Source organism: Notolepis coatsorum, assembly GCF_963971535.1.
Source record: "Notolepis coatsorum genome assembly, chromosome: 12".
Lineage (NCBI taxonomy): Eukaryota > Metazoa > Chordata > Actinopteri > Aulopiformes > Paralepididae > Notolepis > Notolepis coatsorum.
In genome coordinates this window covers 37,869,737-37,894,647 of record NC_140176.1, presented here as the reverse complement: position 1 = coordinate 37,894,647, position 24,911 = coordinate 37,869,737, and the positions used below count along the sequence as shown (strand labels likewise).

At 43.9% G+C, this 24,911-nt stretch overlaps 1 protein-coding gene across 1 annotated transcript in view; it reads left to right on the top strand.

Moving 5' to 3' along the window:
• The window catches only part of pip4k2aa (phosphatidylinositol-5-phosphate 4-kinase, type II, alpha a), a 128,267-nt gene that overhangs the window by 93,523 nt on the left and 9,833 nt on the right, over positions 1–24,911 (top strand). The window contains exons 5-6 of the mRNA XM_084326052.1: positions 9,216–9,362; positions 10,396–10,434. Of these exons, the coding sequence (XP_084182178.1) occupies positions 9,216–9,362; positions 10,396–10,434 (186 nt within the window). The remainder of the gene's footprint in view (positions 1–9,215; positions 9,363–10,395; positions 10,435–24,911) is intronic.

Below are 24,911 nucleotides of genomic sequence, written 5' to 3'. Positions count from 1 at the left end.
TCTGACAGCACAATATTGATGTAACTAAGAGATTCACTGGGGAAAATGCTATAATGAATAATGCATAGGAGGTTGACTCAGGCATGAGCACCGCTGAGCACACATATGGACCAATCACCGTATTATTGAGTCACTCATGGTTCCTCTATGCTGGGTTGGGTTCCTGCCCTGAGTTGGAAGCTTAAGAAAGCCCCTCAAAACGGGGTTCGAGAACTTCGATCGTCCTCATTTACCACTACTTACAATTTATGCCTCACATTCACCCATTCATTCACACACCGACGGCGGAGGCGACCATGCAAGGTGCCAACCTGCTCATCGGGAGCAGTTAGGGGTTAAGCCACTGTCTCTAGACCGCTCTACCTCCTGAGCCACTGTCTCTAGACCACTGTGCCTCCTGAGCCACTGTCTCTAGACCACTGTACCTCCGGAGCCATTGTCTCTAGACCACTGTACCTCCTGAGCCACTGTCTCTAGACCACTGTACCTCCGGAGCCACTGTCTCTAGACCACTGTACCTCCTGAGCCACTGTCTCTAGACCACTGTACCTCCGGAGCCACTGTCTCTAGACCACTGTACCTCCTGAGCCACTGTCTCTAGACCACTGTACCTCCTGGTCCACTGTCTCTAGACCACTGTACCTCCGGAGCCACTGTCTCTAGACCGCTCTACCTCCTGAGCCACTGTCTCTAGACCGCTCTACCTCCTGAGCCACTGTCTCTAGACCGCTCTACCTCCTGAGCCACTGTCTCTAGACCGCTCTACCTCCTGAGCCACTGTCTCTAGACCGCTCTACCTCCTGAGCCACTGTCTCTAGACCACTGTACCTCCTGGTCCACTGTCTCTAGACCACTGTACCTCCGGAGCCACTGTCTCTAGACCGCTCTACCTCCTGAGCCACTGTCTCTAGACCGCTCTACCTCCTGAGCCACTGTCTCTAGACCACTGTACCTCCTGAGCCATTGTCTCTAGACCACTGTACCTCCTGTGTCACTGTCGCCCCCACAACAAAAAGGGAGTACTTCCTCCAACAATTCCTGAACTATGAAAAAGTCACTCCGGTCCCAAAGCGATATGGAGTTGAGAGTTTACAACTGATTCAAAACTCTTTCTCTCTTCTCTGTTCTCTGACACTTTTCTACCACCACGTGATCTCACACAGGCACTCATACAGTACCTCCACAGACAATAAACACAATAAACCCATTCACTCATTCAACTCTTGCCCTCCCATGCTGCCCGACTCACCCCCAACCACGACGCAGAGTGCTCAGAGTGATTCAGGATAAGGGTGGCCTCAGCGGTGAATCACGGATAGGGTCAGACCTCTCTCCGTGGGATCGGTGCAGCGCCGATAGAAGTGCCGGTAGAAGTATGATGGAATAACTGCTACTGGAATGATCAGGTTGTGTCCAGTGATGCGTTGCTCATGGGACGAGGTTGCACTCCGTGCAACCAAAGTTTTGTGAGCAGAAGCGCGTGCACGCACACGCACGGATGTGCACGCGCGTGCACACAGGAATGCGCTGCACTCGACTGATGCGCCAACTCGCAATACCCACCTGGCTACTTTGCACTCTACTTTGCACTCTACTTTGTAGAGGCAATTAGGCACTGTTTTTAGTCTGTCCTTATGCGAGGGAACATTTATGCGCATGCGCGGGAGCGCATTAGCGTGCATGCAACCAGTGTTGATATGAGCTGGTTGTGTCACCAAGGCTTCAATCACTGCTATGGTGATCGATGCTTCGTTTTATTTGTTTCTGGGTGTATTTTTCTTTTACCCTCCTCCAAAAATGTGCCTACATCAGCGTAAGAAATAGCTTATAGAAATAATAATCCAACATTCATTTTGAGAATTAGTTCTCCTCGGACAACGACGTCACGCGCATTTGCAGAAAACCCGTCTACCCCCACAGCTCTTGTTTTCCCACCGCGTTGAAGCTTGTACGAGAAGAATGAAGCTTCGATTGCCCGATGATGATAACTATGACAGTCCTGGCAGGGCTCTATGCTAACTTTTAAATGTAGAAGCACACAAAGAAATGTAGGATGCCTCTGAGCGTTATACAGGAATGGCGAGGATGCAAAGCATGTTGGACCCGTTGCACATAGAAACAGCATGACTCGTGAGATGAGTTGTTGCAGGGCTGAATAGCTAGATGTCATAGCTTCTACAATTGAAGGTCCGCGCTGCTCTGTGTCTAATATGAAATGACAATTGCGCGTTGACGCGCCCACTACGCAAAACTATTACTCGCACACTGTGCTCCTAAATGATTTTCCTGGTTCGCACAAATCTATTTTCAGGGGCAAACGCTGCTAGAGTGAAATGCTCGCACTGTAGAGCCCTGCCTATCCTCTGCATAGGTGTGAAACTGCCCTATGTGAGGACGCTGTGCATCTGTGACACTATGCGTCTTTGTTCACGTAATTTTTTTTAAGGTAATTTAGTGTGCAGCGAACCCATCATCCAATTCATGGATGCACCGGGACGGACAGATTAGGATTTTCAGGGTGTCTTTACGTTTACTGTTTCCAGCAGGAGCTTTCTAACTCCAAGTTTAGCTTTATTTGGTATATATGGTACATGTACATTACAGTGAAATGCTTGGTTCTGTATGAGCCCCCTGAGATTGTGCTTCATACAGTCAGAAATAATAAAGACCAAACACTATACAAAATATACAATATACACCCTGAAGTACAAAATGCTAACTTTTTGAGAGTGGTATGTTCTCTCTCTCGTCAGTTCATCGTGGAGTGTTATGTTCGCTCTCTCGTCAATTAATCGTGGAGTGTTATGTTCTCTCTCTCGTCAGTTAATCGTGGAGTGTTATGTTCTCTCTCTCTCTCTCATCAGTTCATTGTGGAGTGTTATGTTATCTCTCTCTCTCGTCAGTTAATCGTGGAGTGTTATGTTCTCTCTCTCGTCAGTTAATCGTGGAGTGTTATGTTCTCTCTCTCTCTCTCTCGTCAGTTCATCGTGGAGTGTTATGTTCTCTCTCTCTCAGTTAATCGTGGAGTGTTATGTTATCTCTCTCTCTCTCGTCAGTTAATTGTGGAGTGTTATGTTCTCTCTCTCTCAGTTAATCGTGGAGTGTTATGTTCTCTCTCTCTCTCTCTCTCATCAGTTCATTGTGGAGTGTTATGTTCTCTCTCTCTCAGTTAATCGTGGAGTGTTATGTTCTCTCTCTCTCTCTCGTCAGTTCATCGTGGAGTGTTATGTTCTCTCTCTCGTCAGTTAATTGTGGAGTGTTATGTTCTCTCTCTCAGTTAATCGTGGAGTGTTATGTTCTCTCTCTCTCTCTCATCAGTTCATCGTGGAGTGTTATGTTCTCTCTCTCTCTCATCAGTTCATCGTGGAGTGTTATGTTCTCTCTCTCTCTCAGTTAATCGTGGAGTGTTATGTTATCTCTCTCTCTCTCGTCAGTTAATTGTGGAGTGTTATGTTCTCTCTCTCTCAGTTAATCGTGGAGTGTTATGTTCTCTCTCTCTCTCTCGTCAGTTCATCGTGGAGTGTTATGTTCTCTCTCTCTCGTCAGTTGATCGTGGAGTGTTATGTTCTCTCTCTCGTCAGTTCATCGTGGAGTGTTATGTTCTCTCTCTCATCAGTTCATCGTGGAGTGTTATGTTCTCTCTCTCTCGTCAGTTGATCGTGGAGTGTTATGTTCTCTCTCTCGTCAGTTCATCGTGGAGTGTTATGTTCTCTCTCTCTCTCTCTCTCGTCAGTTCATCATGGAGTGTTATGTTCTCTCGTCAGTTCATCGTGGAGTGTTATGTTCTCTCTCATCAGTTCATTGTGGAGTGTTATGTTCTCTCTCTCTCTCGTCAGTTCATCGTGGAGTGTTATGTTCTCTCTCTCCCTCGTCAGTTCATCGTGGAGTGTTATGTTCTCTCTCTCTCTCATCAGTTAATCGTGGAGTGTTATGTTCTCTCTCTCTCTCTCGTCAGTTCATCGTGGAGTGTTATGTTCTCTCTCCCTCGTCAGTTCATCGTGGAGTGTTATGTTCTCTCTCTCTCTCATCAGTTAATCGTGGAGTGTTATGTTCTCTCTCTCTCGTCAGTTCATCGTGGAGTGTTATGTTCTCTCTCTCTCTCTCTCGTCAGTTCATCGTGGAGTGTTATGTTCTCTCTCTCTCGTCAGTTCATCGTGGAGTGTTATGTTCTCTCTCTCTCGTCAGTTCATCGTGGAGTGTTATGTTCTCTCTCTCTCGTCAGTTCATCGTCGAGTGTTCTCTCTCTCTCATCAGTTCATCGTGGAGTGTTCTCTCTCTCTCTCTCATCAGTTCATCATGGAGTGTTATGTTCTCTCTCTCTCATCAGTTCATCGTGGAGTGTTATGTTCTCTCTCTTTCTTGTCAGTTCATCATGGAGTGTTATGTTCTCTCTCTCTCATCAGTTCATCGTGGAGTGTTATGTTCTCTCTCTCATCAGTTCATCGTGGAGTGTTATCTCTCTCTCTCGTCAGTTCATCGTAGAGTGTTATGTTCTCTCTCTCATCAGTTCATCGTGGAGTGTTATCTCTCTCTCGTCAGTTCATCGTAGAGTGTTATGTTCTCTCTCTCGTCAATTCATCGCAGAGTGTTATGTTCTCTCTCTCATCAGTTCATCATGGAGTGTTATGTTCTCTCTCTCTCTCTCTCTCATCAGTTCATCGTGGAGTGTTATGTTCTCTCTCTCTCATCAGTTCATCGTGGAGTGTTATGTTTTCTCTCATCAGTTCATCGTGGAGTGTTATGTTCTCTCGTCAGTTCATCGTGGAGTGTTATGTTCTCTCTCTCTCTCTCATCAGTTCATCGTGGAGTGTTATGTTCTCTCTCTCTCGTCAGTTCATCGTGGAGTGTTATGTTCTCTCTCTCGTCAGTTCATCGTGGAGTGTTATGTTCTCTCTCTCTCGTCAGTTCATCGTCGAGTGTTCTCTCTCTCTCTCATCAGTTCATCGTGGAGTGTTCTCTCTCTCTCTCTCATCAGTTCATCATGGAGTGTTATGTTCTCTCTCTCTCATCAGTTCATCGTGGAGTGTTATGTTCTCTCTCTTTCTTGTCAGTTCATCATGGAGTGTTATGTTCTCTCTCTCTCTCATCAGTTCATCGTGGAGTGTTATGTTCTCTCTCTCATCAGTTCATCGTGGAGTGTTATCTCTCTCGTCAGTTCATCGTAGAGTGTTATGTTCTCTCTCTCATCAGTTCATCGTGGAGTGTTATCTCTCTCTCTCGTCAGTTCATCGTAGAGTGTTATGTTCTCTCTCTCTCGTCAATTCATCGCGGAGTGTTATGTTCTCTCTCTCATCAGTTCATCGTGGAGTGTTATGTTCTCTCTCTCTCTCTCATCAGTTCATCGTGGAGTGTTATGTTTTCTCTCATCAGTTCATCGTGGAGTGTTATGTTCTCTCTCGTCAGTTCATCGTGGAGTGTTATGTTCTCTCTCTCTCTCTCTCATCAGTTCATCGTGGAGTGTTATGTTCTCTCTCTCTCTCTCTCTCTCTCTCTCTCTCTCTCTCTCTCTCTCTCGTCAGTTCATCGCAGAGTGTTATGTTCTCTCTCTCGTCAGTTCATCGTGGAGTGTTATGTTCTCTCTCTCTCATCAGTTCATCGTGGAGTGTTATGTTCTCTCTCTTTCTTGTCAGTTCATCATGGAGTGTTATGTTCTCTCTCTCTCTCATCAGTTCATCGTGGAGTGTTATGTTCTCTCTCTCATCAGTTCATCGTGGAGTGTTATCTCTCTCTCTCGTCAGTTCATCGTAGAGTGTTATGTTCTCTCTCTCTTGTCAATTCATCGCAGAGTGTTATGTTCTCTCTCTCATCAGTTCATCATGGAGTGTTATGTTCTCTCTCTTTCTCATCAGTTCATCGTGGAGTGTTATGTTCTCTCTCTCATCAGTTCATCATGGAGTGTTATGTTCTCTCTCTCTCGTCAGTTCATCGTGGAGTGTTATGTTCTCTCTCTCTCTCATCAGTTCATCGTGGAGTGTTATGTTCTCTCTCTCTCATCAGTTCATCGTGGAGTGTTATGTTTTCTCTCATCAGTTCATCGTGGAGTGTTATGTTCTCTCGTCAGTTCATCGTGGAGTGTTATGTTCTCTCTCTCTCTCTCATCAGTTCATCGTGGAGTGTTATGTTCTCTCTCTCTCTCTCTCATCAGTTCATCGTGGAGTGTTATGTTTTCTCTCATCAGTTCATCGTGGAGTGTTATGTTCTCTCTCTCTCTCTCTCATCAGTTCATCGTGGAGTGTTATGTTCTCTCTCTCTCTCTCATCAGTTCATCGTGGAGTGTTATGTTCTCTCTCTCGTCAGTTAATCGTGGAGTGTTATGTTCTCTCTCTCGTCAGTTCATCGTGGAGTGTTATGTTTTCTCTCTCTCTCGTCAGTTCATCGTGGAGTGTTATCTTCTCTCTCTCATCAGTTCATCGTGGAGTGTTATGTTCTCTCTCTCTCTCGTCAGTTCATCATGGAGTGTTATGTTCTCTCGTCAGTTCATCGTGGAGTGTTATGTTCTCTCTCATCAGTTCATTGTGGAGTGTTATGTTCTCTCTCTCGTCAGTTCATCGTGGAGTGTTATGTTCTCTCTCCCTCGTCAGTTCATCGTGGAGTGTTATGTTCTCTCTCTCTCATCAGTTAATCGTGGAGTGTTATGTTCTCTCTCTCTCTCTCTCGTCAGTTCATCGTGGAGTGTTATGTTCTCTCTCCCTCGTCAGTTCTTCGTGGAGTGTTATGTTCTCTCTCTCTCTCATCAGTTAATCGTGGAGTGTTATGTTCTCTCTCTCTCGTCAGTTCATCGTGGAGTGTTATGTTCTCTATCTCTCTCTCTCGTCAGTTCATCGTGGAGTGTTATGTTCTCTCTCTCTCGTCAGTTCATCGTGGAGTGTTATGTTCTCTCTCTCTCGTCAGTTCATCGTGGAGTGTTATGTTCTCTCTCTCTCGTCAGTTCATCGTGGAGTGTTCTCTCTCTCTCTCATCAGTTCATCGTGGAGTGTTCTCTCTCTCTCTCTCATCAGTTCATCATGGAGTGTTATGTTCTCTCTCTCTCATCAGTTCATCGTGGAGTGTTATGTTCTCTCTCTTTCTTGTCAGTTCATCATGGAGTGTTATGTTCTCTCTCTCTCATCAGTTCATCGTGGAGTGTTATGTTCTCTCTCTCATCAGTTCATCGTGGAGTGTTATCTCTCTCTCTCGTCAGTTCATCGTAGTGTTATGTTCTCTCTCTCTCTCTCTCGTCAATTCATCGCGGAGTGTTATGTTCTCTCTCTCATTAGTTCATCATGGAGTGTTATGTTCTCTCTCTCTCATCAGTTCATCGCGGAGTGTTATGTTCTCTCTCTCATCAGTTCATCATGGAGTGTTATGTTCTCTCTCTCTCGTCAGTTCATCGTGGAGTGTTATGTTCTCTCTCTCTCTCATCAGTTCATCGTGGAGTGTTATGTTCTCTCTCTCTCATCAGTTCATCGTGGAGTGTTATGTTTTCTCTCATCAGTTCATCGTGGAGTGTTATGTTCTCTCTCGTCAGTTCATCGTGGAGTGTTATGTTCTCTCTCTCTCTCTCATCAGTTCATCGTGGAGTGTTATGTTCTCTCTCTCTCTCTCTCATCAGTTCATCGTGGAGTGTTATGTTTTCTCTCATCAGTTCATCGTGGAGTGTTATGTTCTCTCTCTCTCTCATCAGTTCATCGTGGAGTGTTATGTTCTCTCTCTCTCTCTCTCATCAGTTCATCGTGGAGTGTTATGTTCTCTCTCTCGTCAGTTAATCGTGGAGTGTTATGTTCTCTCTCTCGTCAGTTCATCGTGGAGTGTTATGTTTTCTCTCTCTCTCGTCAGTTCATCGTGGAGTGTTATGTTCTCTCTCTCTCTCTCTCTCTCTCTCGTCAGTTCATCGCAGAGTGTTATGTTCTCTCTCTCGTCAGTTCATCGTGGAGTGTTATGTTCTCTCTCTCTCATCAGTTCATCGTGGAGTGTTATGTTCTCTCTCTTTCTTGTCAGTTCATCATGGAGTGTTATGTTCTCTCTCTCTCATCAGTTCATCGTGGAGTGTTATGTTCTCTCTCTCATCAGTTCATCGTGGAGTGTTATCTCTCTCTCTCGTCAGTTCATCGTAGAGTGTTATGTTCTCTCTCTCTCTCTCGTCAATTCATCGCGGAGTGTTATGTTCTCTCTCTCATCAGTTCATCATGGAGTGTTATGTTCTCTCTCTCTCTCATCAGTTCATCGTGGAGTGTTATGTTCTCTCTCTCATCAGTTCATCATGGAGTGTTATGTTCTCTCTCTCTCGTCAGTTCATCGTGGAGTGTTATGTTCTCTCTCTCTCTCTCATCAGTTCATCATGGAGTGTTATGTTCTCTCTCTCTCATCAGTTCATCGTGGAGTGTTATGTTTTCTCTCATCAGTTCATCGTGGAGTGTTATGTTCTCTCGTCAGTTCATCGTGGAGTGTTATGTTCTCTCTCTCTCTCTCATCAGTTCATCGTGGAGTGTTATGTTCTCTCTCTCTCTCTCTCATCAGTTCATCGTGGAGTGTTATGTTTTCTCTCATCAGTTCATCGTGGAGTGTTATGTTCTCTCTCTCTCTCTCATCAGTTCATCGTGGAGTGTTATGTTCTCTCTCTCTCTCATCAGTTCATCGTGGAGTGTTATGTTCTCTCTCTTGTCAGTTAATCGTGGAGTGTTATGTTCTCTCTCTCGTCAGTTCATCGTGGAGTGTTATGTTTTCTCTCTCTCTCATCAGTTCATCGTGGAGTGTTATGTTCTCTCTCTCGTCAGTTAATCGTGGAGTGTTATGTTCTCTCTCTCGTCAGTTCATCGTGGAGTGTTATGTTCTCTCTCTCTCTCTCTCTCTCTCTCTCTCTCTCTCGTCAGTTCATCGCAGAGTGTTATGTTCTCTCTCTCGTCAGTTCATCGTGGAGTGTTATGTTCTCTCTCTCGTCAGTTCATCATGGAGTGTTATGTTCTCTCTCTCGTCAGTTCATCATGGAGTGTTATGTTCTCTCTCTCGTCAGTTCATCATGGAGTGTTATGTTCTCTCTCTCGTCAGTTCATCGTGGAGTGTTATGTTCTCTCTCTCTCTCTCTCTCGTCAGTTCATCGTGGAGTGTTATGTTCTCTCTCTCGTCAGTTCATCATGGAGTGTTATGTTCTCTCTCTCATCAGTTCATCGTGGAGTGTTATGTTCTCTCTCTCTCGTCAGTTAATCGTGGAGTGTTATGTTCTCTCTCTCTCTCGTCAGTTCATCGTGGAGTGTCATGGCAACACGCTGCTGCCTCAGTTCCTGGGTATGTACCGGCTCACAGTGGATGGAGACGAGACCTACATGATCGTCACGCGCAACGTGTTCTCCCACCGCCTCTCCGTCTACAAGAAATATGACCTGAAGGTAGGAGGGGCTGGGGATGAGGGGAGGAATAGAGGAGTAACAGAAAGTATGGTGGATTCATGCCTCATTCAAGCTTCACAAAGAAGTCAGACTTCAGATGAAAAATCTCTCGTCAACTCTTACACTTTTCTTAATAATCAGGGTTGTATTAATGGCTATCACTGGGATAATGGCCATAGCTTAGATTGACCCTCCACTACATAATGATGGAATGGACAGGCTGGCACAGGTGTGAAATGTAGATATAAAGTTGCCTAATACAGAGGGGGAAAAAACAATTGGCATTGTGTTCGCTGGGCGAATGGCAAATTCATGCCAAATGGATTTGCATATCCCAATATCCCAATACAATCAGTTATCAGAGTTCTGGCCCGGTTCCAAGTGAACCGGGAAGCTTCAGACAGGCAGCAAACCGAGTAATGAAACTAAAATATGTTAATCCAGTCCACACTATAACCTCCAGGCAAAAGTTTTAATTATCTACAGCAGAAGACTGGGAGCCTTGAGCATTTCCTGGGTTTCGGAGCGGAGCAACGTGCTGCTCTTCCAATGGTCACATAGCACATAGTAGTCTGAGCACCTACTGGTTGTCTGAGCACCTACTGTACTGGTAATCTGAGCACCTACTGTACTGGTAGTCTGAGCACCTACTGTACTGGTAATCTGAGCACCTACTGTACTGGTAGTCTGAGCACCTACTGGTTGTCTGAGCACCTACTGGTTGTCTGAGCACCTACTGTACTGGTTGTCTGAGCACCTACTGTACTGGTAGTCTTTCTTTGTAAATTTTTACGTGATACAGTTATCAATTCTGACATTGTTACAGTCTGCTTGCACGGCAAGTCATCAAGAACAAATTCTTATTTACAATGTTGGATCGAGACGGGCTAGAAAAAACACTAAATGTATGAGTAAATGGTTTGGCGGGAACTCTCTCAGCCATTCACAGGGTCATGATCATATAAGTCCTGCTCCCCAGACCAGCAGCCCATGTACCTATAATATAATGTTCCTCTTTCTCTCTTGCTTCCAGGGTTCCACCGTGGCGAGAGAGGCCAGTGACAAGGAGAAGGTACAGTCTGCTGCCAATGCTCTTGGTTATACATATACACACATGCAATATCACACATACACACACATACATACACACACCCCTCAAAACCCTCTCAAGACTGATGTGGTCACTGAGGCATTAACTGGGTGATTTGACACACACACACACACACACGCACGATAACACAGACACACAAAACCACAGACGTCAATTTGATACCTTTCAAGTTAGCTAAATTGTGATAATTGTCCACTGACTATTGGACATTGATTCCTGATGAGCTGGCAGCCACTCTGTGTCCATTTAAAAGCCATGTGGATGGTGAGCGAGCGGGCGAGTGAGGGACAGAGAACCGTGTTCTCCGGTAGTACAGATGGCCCACACAGTTTCTGACCATTACAAGCCTACTGGGACCATTACAAGCCCCCCCACCCCGCCCGCCCTCCCACGCCTCCTACCGACTAACACCACCCTGGTGTTCTCTCCTTTTGGGTGGGGATGACAATATCCATCTTCTTCAGTTAGCCTCTTCCTCCTCCTCCTCCTCCTCCTCCTCCTCCTGCATGCTTTCTGTGTCTTACATGTTTTTAAGTTGTCTTCACCACCCGACCCCTTTCCCCGCTTCAGTCGTCCAACTAGTTCCTCTGCTTGATGTCTGTGTGTGGGAGACCAAGGGGTTTTAACTGTGGGGTGTGTGTGTGTATGTGTGTGTGTGTGCGTGTGCGCGTGTGTGTAAGAGTTTTTATTTGTATGTTGACAGAGATTTTTGTCTCACATTGCTGGACATTTGATCCAATGTTGTGGTTTTTTGTGAAGGATGGATAAGTGTGTGTGTGTGTGATCAGAGATTAGATTAAAATGTATTGTCATTATTCAGCAGTACAACAAAAAGAGGTTTGGCATCCAACCAGAGTGCAAATGTAACAGTAAAGTGCAATAGTAATATACAATGTACTGGTGATTAAACTGGGTATAAAATATATACATTTGTAGTACTGAGTAGTGCTAATCGGACGGATGTATGTACAGAGTTGTAGTATATTAATATGTACAGTGATACAGGTATAAAGACACTATGGTAGTAGGTCATACTGGCCAGCATTGTAACTAGTAAAGAAGAGAGAATATATATATATATATATATATATATACATACATACAGCATTATTGTACATGCTATCAGTATATGGGTTATATGCAGGTTATTTGTAGAGGTGTGATGTGTAACGTGACAGCACCACCATCGTGATCTTATCAACCAGGAAATGCGCTGATGTGAAACTCATAGTAGAAGTTGATAAACCTAGTGGTTTTCTTTGAGCGAATCTCTTAGTCACAACAACATTGCGTAAGCCAAGTATTTCTGGGCCAGAAAGCATCACTCTCACTACACGCTGCAGGCACTAATGGGCCATCGAGAACATGAAATACTTAACCTGCAAACGTAAGCCTGCTCTGACAGCACAGTATGGATTTAACTCAAGAGAGGAATAGGTATATCAGTGACGATATGAGGCTCACTGCGGCATCAGATGCCAGAGAGCTGGAGAGCAGGAGAAGCAGTCGGGGTGAGATGAGTTCGGGCAAAGTGTCCCAGCCTGCTGCGCTGTCCCGCTTACTCTGGTGTCTCTGGGGCAACGTGACTCTGCTGCTGGCTTACTGCCGGAACAACCCCCCCCCCCACCCCCATCTCCTGTCCCTACCTTTTAGGCTACGTTCTCACTGCAGGCAGAAGTGGCCCAAATGTGATTTCTTTTTGTCACTCAGATCTGTTCTTCTTCTCATAATGGTGTGAACAGCACAAATCACATTGAATCTGATCTTTTCAATTCAAGATTTGGGCCACTTTCATAATGTGAAATCAGATACAGGTCTGATCTTTTGCAATGCCACCTCAGTCTGAACAGTCATGTGACTTTTACGTCACTCTAGATTTGTCACAATTTGTTTACGTCCATCTTCTTTATTGTTAATTTGCGCACGCGGGTCAGTTCAGGAGCGTGACCGGTTCACATTGGAATCTGATCTTGGCCACATTTTAAAACATTTTAAAATAATATTAATAATTATAATAATATGAACAAAACAAACAAAAAAAATCTGATTTGAGCCATAAGTCAGAATTGAGCACGAAGGCTTGCAGTGTGAACGTAGCCTCATACAGAACGGTTCTGCGTAAAAGGGGTGTTTGTTTCTTTTTTCTAGGAAGAGAAAATCAGTAAAGCCCCAATGCTTCCCTCGTTCTCCTGGTAGAACGTTAACCAAATACCCTTCTTGTCAGCAAACAGAGTTCAGGCTAACGTTGCTCGGCGACAAGCTGCCTTTCCAGGAAAGTCCAAATAAGTTACCTAGCCCAGCATTTTTAGATGCTGGGCTTTGGGGCGAGGCCGGTGATAAAGAGTGCAGACACTGATCATGAGCACTATGGCTCCACTGTCTGTTTGTCCTACTGTCTGTCTGGCCTCCTGTTTGCTCAGCAGTACAGAAAAGGCCTGAGTCACTTGGACAAGGTAATTTTGTGTGAGTGAGTGACTTGAGTATACTGTATGTTTGTGTATTCCTTTATATATGTGTGTGTGCACTTGTGCGCGCACAACCATTTGGCTGACCATCAACATAGTCCGTCTATGTGGTTTGACCTTGCAGGGTCTTCTGTTTCCACTAGGTCCGTTATGGAGGCTTAATCTAACGGGCATCAAGCGTAGAAGACCTGGGGGAACCCTCACCCCAACTCCAAACTAAGGCAGAGGTTACACCTTTCGTATCATCTTCGTATTGTTTTCTTATGCGTATCGCCGCGTTTTTGTCAGCCGAGCACACTGATGTAGTACACTGCCAAAGCAGTAGGTGGCAGTAGGTGGCAAACATGAAGGCAATTTCAACCAATCAGAACGAATGTGCCAATACACTTCCTGGTGGAAGCTCCAGCAAAGAAAATGTCAATAAGGCAGGCGCCTATGCCGCGCCACCATCTTGCTTGCTCACTCAATGCAGCAATTCTTTTTTCAGCAAAGCCTAATAAAAGTGCAATAAACAAAACGGATACATTCACTGTGTGTTCTGCCTGTCATTTGTTGATGAAACAAAACTAACATCAACACAAGTGACCACCAAGAGCGGATAGTTTAGTCTAAAAAACGATCGGTAGCATTGTTAGCTGCATGCTAACGTCAATGGAGTATGCCATTATAACAATATAGCATTGTGGCTAGAAGCTAACGTTAGCTCACGCTACTTAGCCAGCATGAAACTGATGATATCGTGAGCTATCAGTAGTTAGATAACATTAGAGACAACACTGTGTGTATTAAACAAAGGTGAATAGATGACTGGGCCATTTTGTTTAATGCTTGTTAAGTTGAAAGAGGAACTCTGAGCTAACAGGGTCTGAATCCTGATAGCTCACGTTAGCCAGCTGCTCATGCAATCGGTAATGCTAGCAGAATGAATGGATGTAAACTTTATTTAACATATTGCATATGGGTACAATACAATACGGCTCAATACAAACAATTGTTAAGGGAATGCAGACTGTTGTAGCTTGGACTGGGGTCCTTATAACAATAACTTGACAACACATGGTAGCTGAAGCTATTTGGGACACGGAGCTCTGTCCCAAACACACACACTGTTGTCACCGGAAAGGCACGCAGATGGTATCTACTGCGCATGGGCGTTTTCGCAACAACTGCTCCGTGCTGACTACACGCTGTTGTCGACTCGTTTTTTTTGCGTATCTCCAAACGCAAACACAATTTTGCGTTTCAGCCGTATCCACAAAAAAACGCCAAAAAACGCATTTCTGTGTAGATAGGACATGAAACGTCGTCAAAAACGTATAAAAAAACGCCAGGAATACACTAGTCTAACCATAGCCTAAATATACCCACTGGTTAGAAGAAGCACAGCATTAGTGTGGTTAAAATAAGAGACTTCCATGGAAGGACGTGAGGATTAAAACACATAAGCTAGTGTGACCTCTGGCCGCCCACATCTCAGCCGTGTGTGAAGTACTATTAACAGACTAACAATGGAGATCTACGAGAAGCAGCATTGAGTCTGTTAGCAGTGCTAACGTGTGAACGTATTGAGTGCACTGGCTGATTAACCACTGATTCTCATCTGTGTCATGATGACCACCGTTACTTAATACTTAGCGATGGGACAGTATATCCAAATTCAATATATGAACCCTTGCACTGAAGAACCATATAAGTCGTTTTTTTATCTTTTGGACGGCCCATGTATTTGCAGTTTTGAAGGTAATCTAGACCACTTGGAGTGTGAATGTGATATATCACAAGACTACTGTCTTTAACTATAAGTGAACACAACACTAACTTGCCATCTTTTTATAATAAAGTACTCAACCTCTACGGTCTTTAACTATGAGTGACCACAACACTAACTTATCATCTTTAGATAATGAAGTACTCAACCTCTACTGTCTTTAACTATGGATGAACACAATACTCTAACTTAACATATTTAGATAATAAAGTACTCAACATCTACTGTCTTTAACTATGGTTGAACAATGAACACAACACTCTAACGTACCACCTTTAGATAATAAAGTACTTAACCTCTACTGTCTTTAACTATGAATGAACACTAACTTACCATCTTTAGATAATCGAGTTTGCAATTACCGGTATTGTTCCTCTGAAAAACGTAAAACAGACTTATATGGTTCTTCTTCATCAGTGATGCAGCACTTCTGCACTGAAATCATCATCGGGAGTAAAAATATATTTTACACACACAGGTACTGTACAGTGCATGCACCCACACAAGCAGCAGGTCTCTGAGACCAAAGAGAAAGAACTGACTAGCGACAGCTGGCTTCTCCGCATGACACAATACTTTCATTCACATACTCACACTATATTGCTCTCTCTCTATCTCTCTCTTTCTCTCTCTCACAAACACAGAAAAATTTCACTATTATAGTATTTTTTTTAGATTCTCATAACACGAACACACATGCACACACATACACTCATGCATCAAATGCACAAAGGCATGCTACAGCTACCCACTGGAAATGCCCGTGGCTTTAGCCGTTGTGAATCAATGTGTTGCCTCTTTACAAAGATCCGCTGTGGTCTATTAAAGGTCACATATTATGAGAAACTCACTTTTTCACTGCTTGCGCACTTACATGTGGCTCTCCGATCTAACACGCAAACTGTGGAATAAGAATCTTCTGGGCTGCCCAGGTCAGAAAATGTGCTTCAACAAGCCATTCAAATGTACCTCTCCGTCATACGCCAATCGGGCATCATAGACAATGCACTGTCCTTGACCTGTATGTGCATGTGAAAAACGCATGTGTTTTAGGTGAGAAGTCAAACATACAATTGCTGGATCTTACCTCATATTTGATAATAATACTAATGGACTTTATTTGTATAGCACCTTTCATACAAGAATTGCAGCTTGATCTGCAATGCCTAGTTTGACAGTTTGATCTGAATTTCACGCACAGTCCCAGAGCGGCCTGTCGAGATCAGGACTGAAACAAAGGGGTATAGAGCGCTGCTAGAATGCAAAGAACTTCAGCAGAGAATGTGTTCTGGGGACCTCGGAGACCTATAGGGGTGTAATGTGTGACCTTTGAAAGTCCAGTAGAACCTGCTGGCTCGGAACAGTGCAGTCCCATCATCACACATGCTGCACTTCCTAAATGAGGACCAACTATCAGGAGCCAGGCTCAAGGAAAAACTGTGGAATCCAAGAAAAATATACTACAATCATGGAATTTTTAGGAAAGAGGAACAGGGTGTTCACAACGGAAGAAGAGAAAATGAAAGTGTTCCTTTCATGAGGTACCATAGTCTGTACTGTGTGTTGACTTCACACAAACAACAAGCACGACAGGGTTCTCCTCTCGATGCATGACACCCCCCCCCCCCCCCCATGCATGCGTCTGCACTGCATGCATCTGCACGGTCCTTACATACCTCTTCTTCTGTATTGCCACTCCGAGTCATTTCTAACGCAAGCCTCCGATGTGTTTAGAAACACGACCCGCATTCATCTATTTGCATGCCGTGTTGGACCATGTCCTGTTCTTCCCTCACACATGACTTGTACTTTGTTTTTGACATGAATCATACTTTTAAGGTTATTGTATTTCTTTGTGGGCGGCAAGGTTGTGGCTAACCCACACAAGGGGTTATAGCTCTGGCCTTTCCGCCTGGCAGGGCGGTGTGTGACAAAGCAGGGTCAGAGAGTGATCTACTGGCTCGTTTGAATCTGCACTCAATTTCACTGCCTATCTCCTAGTTCTATGGAAGATGCTCCCGTTAATCGCCGCGGTGAACCCGTGTTGTCTTAAGAGCGGTTTGTAGTGTCTTGTCTTTGTGATCAGGGAAAATGCAGAGTTTGTATTATTTGGTGTTGGTTAGTATTAAAAGCTAGCTGGCCTTGCTTTGTGGAGCCCCTCCTCGTACCAAAGCGACTTACAAGTTCTGTACAACAAGTCAGCAGGAAGGAAGGGTACAACTCTGGCAGCTAAGGGTAAGTAAGAGTGTTCATCAAACGGTGTCTAAATTGAGTGCTACAGTCTTGAGTACATACAGTAGTAGTATAGACATATTAGCATAGTATGTAGTAATATTTAAGAACACAGTAATATATAAGTAGATATTTCGGATATCGATTTGAAGAAGTGTGTTTTTATTAAAAGAATCGGGCGGGTTTCAGCATCGGCTGGCGTGGTTTTATGTTGTTATTGCCGTTTCCTCTCCACATGCTCCTCCTGCCAGCACCGGCTGCCGTCTCCGGTGGGGGGGGGGGTCTTACACTGTGAGACCTGCTCAGTCTAAGTATAGTACCTTACCACCTCCAGCTCATTGGTAAAGAGCCACTTCACCCCCCAAAAAACCAATGCTGATTTATTTTGCACATAATCTCACATACATCCAAACACTCTAATACAGTTTTGCAACACGTTCATTTAGTTCGACAGACACAGGATGTGTGTGAGATTATGTGCGAGATAAATCTGGTGTCTTTAAGTTGGTGATGGATGTGAAATGCAGGTCGGCGCAGGTGAAATGGAAATTATTTGAAAGGGATGGTGGTAAGATCTAAAATGTAGATTTCACCATCCCTTTCATTTAATGGGTTCAGTTCAGCACCAACCGTGCTCCGATGAAGCCAGCTCTCAGCTGTACCACGCAGCTCTGCCAGTCTGCTTGCCGTCTCTGCCAGGCCTGGGTGCCAGAGACCCAGCAGGACAGACATGTACAGTATACATCACCGCAGGCGACAGTGACGGGCAAAACCACAGTCAAATACGATCCCTTATTGTCCCAAATACAGTTCAGCTCGGGTGCATTAACAAGCGCCCCGCCGTCAAAACAAACGGTGAATGTAGCAGTAGAGGATAACGTTTAGAGGCTTAGAACCAAAAACATATACCTTGTATTGTGTAGTTTGTATAGATCGTTGTGTATTGTTGTTTACAAATCTACTACGGTTGAAGACCCGGGAAAAACAAGCATCTCACGATTTTCCGAATGTATGTACATTTAAAAAAGCTGTGACAATAAAATAATCTGAATCTGAGATATCGGCTATGTAAGTCAATAAGAATTCCCCTTTAGATAGATGTGAAAATAAAGACGGATCGGTGAGTAGTCGTCTCTTGCTCCGTAGGTTTAGAGCGAACCTCTTTTCTTCTGCACATGGTCGCTGGGTGGACCAATCAGAGTACAAGGCTTTGGGTCGGATGACCACCTAACCTCCCTTGCCAGGCTACCGTTCAGACCCTCAGCCGCTTGGCAGAAGCTGTTCTACTGTATATTTCTTTAAACACTTTAACTTTCCTTCCAACTTCCTTCCTCCCTTCCTCTCTCTCCCTTCTCTCCTGTCCTCCACCTCCCACCGACCCCCCCCCCCCCCCCCCCCCCCCTCCTCCTCTCTAGCAGCCGCGCCCGCCAGAGGAAGCGCCCCCGCGGCCCAAATCTGGTAACGTTCAGCAAAGGCTGCAAACACTGCGGATCGCCACCCGTTTTTACTGCGCCATGAAACACGTAAGAGATGTAAGAAAACCAGGGCTCATATACCAGGCATGATCTATCAAATCAATCAAATTTTTTTATTATTATTATTTTGTACAGCAGTCCGCTTTTTTCTTCTTTTTTTTTTATTATCTTCTTCTTCTTCTCCAAAGCTGACTCACTTTAAATTCAAATGCTGCATTCCGCACACTCTCCATCCCATTTGCAGTCGCTCCTTCGTTTCTTTTAGCAAAATGGAATTGACCTACTGTATCCCCGAGCCTCTTTCCCCCGATCCTCTGATCACATCCGCCACTTCCAGGCATGCGATCGTGATTGGAGGATCGAGAAAAAGGGGTGTGGTTTTGAGATGGGTCAATTTCATTTCTGCTAGACGGTTCCTTTTTCTTCTCCCACAAAAAAACGCTCTGCTATAACTCCGCCATGTCTGCCTCTTCCTCCCGAGAGAAGCGCAGAGGAGGAGGTGGAGGCAAGTGAGGAGGCAAATGTCAAGGACAAGCCCGTTGGCTAGGAGGAGAACCGAGAGAGAGAGCGAGAGAGCCTGAGAGTGAGTGAGTGAGAGAGAGCCTGAGAGTGAGTGAGTGTGTGAGAGAGGGAGAGAGTAAGAGAGAGAGAGAGAGTGTGAGAGAGTGAGTGAGAGAGTGTGAAAGAGTGAAAGACCTTTTTCACAGCAGACCTTTTCCACGTGTCATGAATGACTAAAAACAGCTGTAACTAATGACATGAATAATGGGTGTGTTCCATTGAGTAGTACTGGTGAGCTGTGGCCGGGTGGAGCCAGGGCGTACCAATGCCAGGGTCCTGGCACGCCTAAACGGGACCGGACCCAATGTTAATGTTATTAGTTACAGCTGTGTTTGCCCAACGGCATGCCAGACATTTATCACGTCAGAATGTCTCGCTGTGTGCAGAGTCTCGCATGTCTAAGTGTCGTTGGGCAACATGACACTGAAAGAAGAGCCACAATCGAGACAGGGTTCATCATGAGGGGCGGTGATTTAAAATAGTCCATAGCTTTCATTCCATCAATCACTTCATGAAATGTGCTGAAAATAATCTACGATCAACGGAGATAACAGGCCTTGCATCAATAAAACACCTTAGACTGGGAGTCAAACCCCTAACCCTGGTAGGGCTATGCACTCAGGGCTTGAGATAAAACACCTTAGACTGGGAGTCAAACCCCGGGGACAATGGAAAAGTGTCTGGGGTAGTGCAACACAGATTCAAGGTTCGCACAAGGTTCTTGAAGTGCTTAAAGTGCTTGATTGTTTACAAAAGAAGTCTAAGCCTGGAATTCCATGAAAACGGCTAATCTTTTAACAATGTGCTTAAAAAGTCCTTGAAATTCAAATCAACCATTCGCATTGAATGTTTCGTTCATCCATGATCAAATTGTTCTGAATCAAGAAAAATAAAAATGTGTTCTGTTTTAATAAAAATCTGACTAGTCGCTGTCTCACGCGCTCCAACTGCTTTTCCTCATTTCTTCGCGTGTGATGCTCTAGCTGGCCAGCAGGCCAAGAAGATGCTTAAAAAAACAGCGTTTAAAAGTGAAAGTCCTTCGAGTGACATCCTTGAAAATGAAAAACAGTGCTTGGAAAAGTACCAATTCCTTGAATTTCATTTTGCAATGTCTGTGGGAACCCTGAACACAGATGCAGGGATGGTCCAGGGATGGTAGATGAAAGAAAAGCCTGAATGCAGTACAACCACATTTCTGGGATGGATTTCCTTTAGTTTGAGAGGAGAATAACTAGTTTGGGACGGTTCTGACAAAAGGCTTGCCTGCTGAACCCACTGAGCTACAGGACCTGTCCAACATGCGGCAGTTCAAACCCCAAGGCTGTTTGTGCTGGTGATGTAGAACCAGGGAAAATAATAGACCTCCCATCGTGCCCTTGTGGTTGTCTTCCAAACCCATCTAGGAAAATGACCCAAGAGTTCAGAGGAAGGCTTTTTATCTTTGTTTTTTGGTAAGATCTATTTTAAGCCATTTCTGCTTCATTAGACATGTAACGAAGGTCTCGGGTCGGGTTCGAACCTCGGATGCTGCAATTACATGAAACATTGCATCAACATTTCACACACATCCCCCAGAGGAAGGTAATGCAGCCCAAGACGCAGGACGCTCGTCCCATAAAAAGCATTAAGAGATGAGTCGGCACTAAGGCAGGGCGCTCGTCTCCGTGTCCTTCACTCCCCAGACGCCATACAATATTTCTTTGGCACTCGGTCTCGGCTAAGAACTGTTTAGAGCAGAAGCGACGAGTCAGCTTCTGTTGTCCTGTTTAGGCTGTGTGCACACTGCACAGAAACTATTTAGGCTGTGTGCACACTGCACAGAAACTGTTTAGGCTGTGTGCAGAAACAGTGGGCTTATCTGTGTCAAAGGAAATGTGATGCCAAAGATGGTGCCAGTATTATACAGTAGGTGTGAAAAGGTATAGAGTAAACCTGTTGTTTGAGAGCAGTTGTTGCGTAATTGTAAGGAAGGACTTAATGCTCTCTGTATTTTCTTTATTTAACCAGATAAAAACTCATTGAGATTAAAAATCTCTCTTACAAGAGTGACCTGGTCAAGAAGGACAGCAAACAACACATTCTTTTCAGACAAAAACAAACATTAAAACATTCAGACAAGTGAGCTTATGGTTTTAGACACACAGTTCCAAGGAAAGAAAATATGCTCTTGTCAATTAAAACATTTACAGTTTCCTATGGTCTCAGATTCCATGGTCTTCACATTATGTTTGAATTCATTTAGAGTTAGGGGTTGTGTCCACCAGGGACGTTTTATGAGTTGTCAGCTCCTTTCTGTCATTCATTTCTATGCTGGAGACGCGACAGGCGCGCTCCTCTTCCCAGCGCCGCACCTCACGTTTTATGAGCTCTCTGCGGCAGCGTTTTTGGTCGGAGCGCTCCCAGCTCATAAAGTTGAAACTAGTTCAACTTTTGGAAAGGAGCGTGCTCATCAATGTAACTCATCGAGGAAGGGGCGGAGCCGCGGCTGGCGCGAGCCTCAGAAAAACGCTCTGAGCTTTTTATTTTCTTTTTTCAAAGCGGTCCGCCTTGAAAAAAAGGCTTTTAGTGGACACATAGCCTTAATGTGTCCTGTAGTTTAAGCTCGTCTTGCAGGCTATTCCACGCAGATGGAGCAGAAAACCCCAAAAGCCTTGTTTCCAAGATCAGAATAAAAATATACAGTATATATTATTTATATTTTTTTTTCTATAATTCTGGTATTATTAAGACTGAGGACATTTGACAGCTAAATGTAGATGTCCTTGGTATCACCCATGTAGCCACAGTACGGTCAATGGTAGGGATCTGTTTATATGCCATTTTTAGCTGTGGAATCACCCCCCAGATTGGTCTCATGTCCTTAACGTTGCATGTAGACACATTTACGCAAAAAGGACACGTTCGTTTACACAGTCACATTACACAAAAAGACACGATTACACAAAAAGGCACATTTACACAAAAAGGCACATTTACACAAAAACACACATTTATTTATCCTCACATTCACACACGATTTCTGTGTCTTGGAGACGTTAAGAAAAATAAATCCCACTGATCAATGCACTCTGCATTTGTTATCTCACACAATCAGATGGTTAATTATACACTCATGACACCCGCCCACACTCTCATGCGTGATGTTCAAACACACACTCGCACAGTAACGCAATACCTCCGGGACGTTAGCTGACCTAGATTCAGTATTGACAGGCTGGAATGAGGCTGATTGGTAAAGCAGACACGTTGGGGAGGTTCAAAGAACTGATACTCAGGGCAGAAGTAAACCAAATGGGAGGAGGGAAGATATTGTCATTGAATTTGTGTCAAAATGTTTAAAGGTGCTGTACGTGTATTATTTCTACATGTTGAAATAATAGCTCTACATTCTGACAGCCATCACTGATATAGAGTGTCTGGTCAGTAACATGGGTCTCCCAGTCCCTCCTGCTCTGCAGTAAACACAAAATAAATTTTATGGTATCCTGTTCCCGCTTTATCCAATCAGAAGAGAGAACTCCACACTGCAAGGTTGTGACAAAAATAAGAACTAGTTTTAAGCAAATATGTGCTTGAAACAAGTAAAATAATCGACCAGTGCCGTAAGCAAATTTGGCTCTCCTGATTAGATAAAGTGGGAACGGGATACTAGAAAATGTATTTTGTATTTACTGCAGAGTGGAGGGACTGGGAGACCCATGTTACTGACCAAACACTCCACATCAGTGATGGCTGTCAGAATGTAGAGCTACTTAACACTTATTTTAACAAAAGTAAAACACTTTTGAACTAAACATGGGGGAGTGCCGGGTTAATTCTGTGCCTTGTCCAAACTAAACACAAGTTAAAAAGTATCATTTCTATTTTTTAAGTTTTAATCTTGAGCGCTGCCGGGCTCCCACACACACGCATCACAATGTACGTACTGTATTCCCTTTGGGAACGGAAAAGGAATCCCAACCCGAGCATGACATAAGAGCAAAATGGCCTGCCATGTTATGGTCAATTGAGAGGAATGTACTTTCCGTTCAAATAGTGTTGATTAAAGTATCTTATGACTCAGTTGAAAGAAATTTACTTTCCGTTCAAATAGTGTTGATTAAAGTATCTTATGACTCGGTTGAAAGAAATTTACTCTTCGTTGAAATAGTGTTGATTAAAGTATCTTATGACTCAGTTGAAAGAAATGTACTTTCTGTTCAAATAGTGTTGTTTAACTCAATCTGCGCCGGAAACGAGTTAACTCGTTATTGCCCACCATGCGTTCAGCGCCAGAAACGAGTTAACTCGTTTTTGGGATCGTTATTTAGTTTATTCGCTATATCTAGCGCCCCGCTACGACGGTCATTTCATGTATGCGCGACGAGACGACATAATGATAATCTAGCGTTGATTTCAGGATGACTGGATTACAGTAAAATGCCTTTTTCTCATCTTTTTCCTGGAATTACTGAAAAGCACATAAACCATACTCTATTCAAAACGGTATAAAACGGAAATGTACGGATGAAAAAACAATCTGTCTCAGGCATGTTGACTAGAAGCAACTCACTGAGACTCGACAGCGTTATTAGACCCATAGATATAATATAAGATATATTTTAAGCACTCGCAAATGTCGCAGTCTAAAACTATATCCATTGAATAAAGACCTGGCGATGAAGGGGGATCAGCGCCCCCTGCTGCTGACGTTCAATGTGTTAAAGTATCTTATTACTCAGTTGAAAGAAATGTACTTTCTTTAAAATAGTTTTGATGAAAGTAGTTAATGACTCCAATTTACTCTCAATTCCAATAATGTCTCAAGACTGGCATTACGTGTGTATCATGACCATTCCAAACTAGCTCAGGGGATTATATGACTGTATTGCAATTAAAACGATCTCCCTAATTGCGTAGTAACAACCTCACTGTATTTGTAGCACCACTTTCTGAAAGTCAATCCACCAGTTTAAAAAAAAAAAAAAAAAAAAAGTCCAACAATTAGATTAGATTCAAATATATTTTCATCATACAGCATAAGTAAAGTACAACAGAAATAAGTTTGGCATCCAACCAGAGTGCAAATGTAACAGTAAAGTGCAATAGTAATATGAATGTACACGAGATTAAACTGGGTATAAAATATATAAATTAGTACTACTGAGTAATAATGCTAATCGGCTGTATGTACAGAGTTGTAGTATTAATATGTACAGTGATGCAGGTATAAAGACACTATGGTAGTAAGTCATACTGGCAAGCAGCCTAACTAGCAAGAATAGGTAAGGGATGTATACAGATATAAATATAGTATCTACAGATATGTAAAAAGGATTGTATGCATGTACAGACAGATATATGTATATATGGTAAGAATAAATATAATTATGTATACAAAGAACTGTGTGTCCATTTTCTTTTAGTTTTTACACAAACCTAATTATCTAAAGTTCGTAAATTCAAAAGTGTTGCTTGACATTCGCAGTCAAAGACCGTACAGATCGAGTCCTTCCGGGTGATCTGTCACATTCACACTCGGGAGTGATTCAGGTTGACTTTACAACTGCAATATACACGGACTGTCCAAAGAAATGCCCAGATAGACTTGTGTAGTTCTTGGTTTGCAAGGGTTGAATAAGACTAGAGTTTTATATTCCACTAACTAACAGCACCCCGCTGCCTCCATCTGACAGAACCCTAGAGAGATAAATGGCTTTCTGCCTGACCTGAGACCTGAGCCCGACATGCACTTGTATCACCGAGCCAGAGATCCGCTTCCCACCGGGCCTACTGAGAGAGACACGCCTAGTGAGGTGAGCGATCCGTTTGATGCTCAGGGAGACATTCATCTGTCACACAGCAGCCACCCCCTCCCCTGTCTTTCTTCCTATCTCTTTTCTTTCTCCGTCTCTCTCCCTACCTATCATTCTTTCAGTCCACCACTTCAACCCGGCG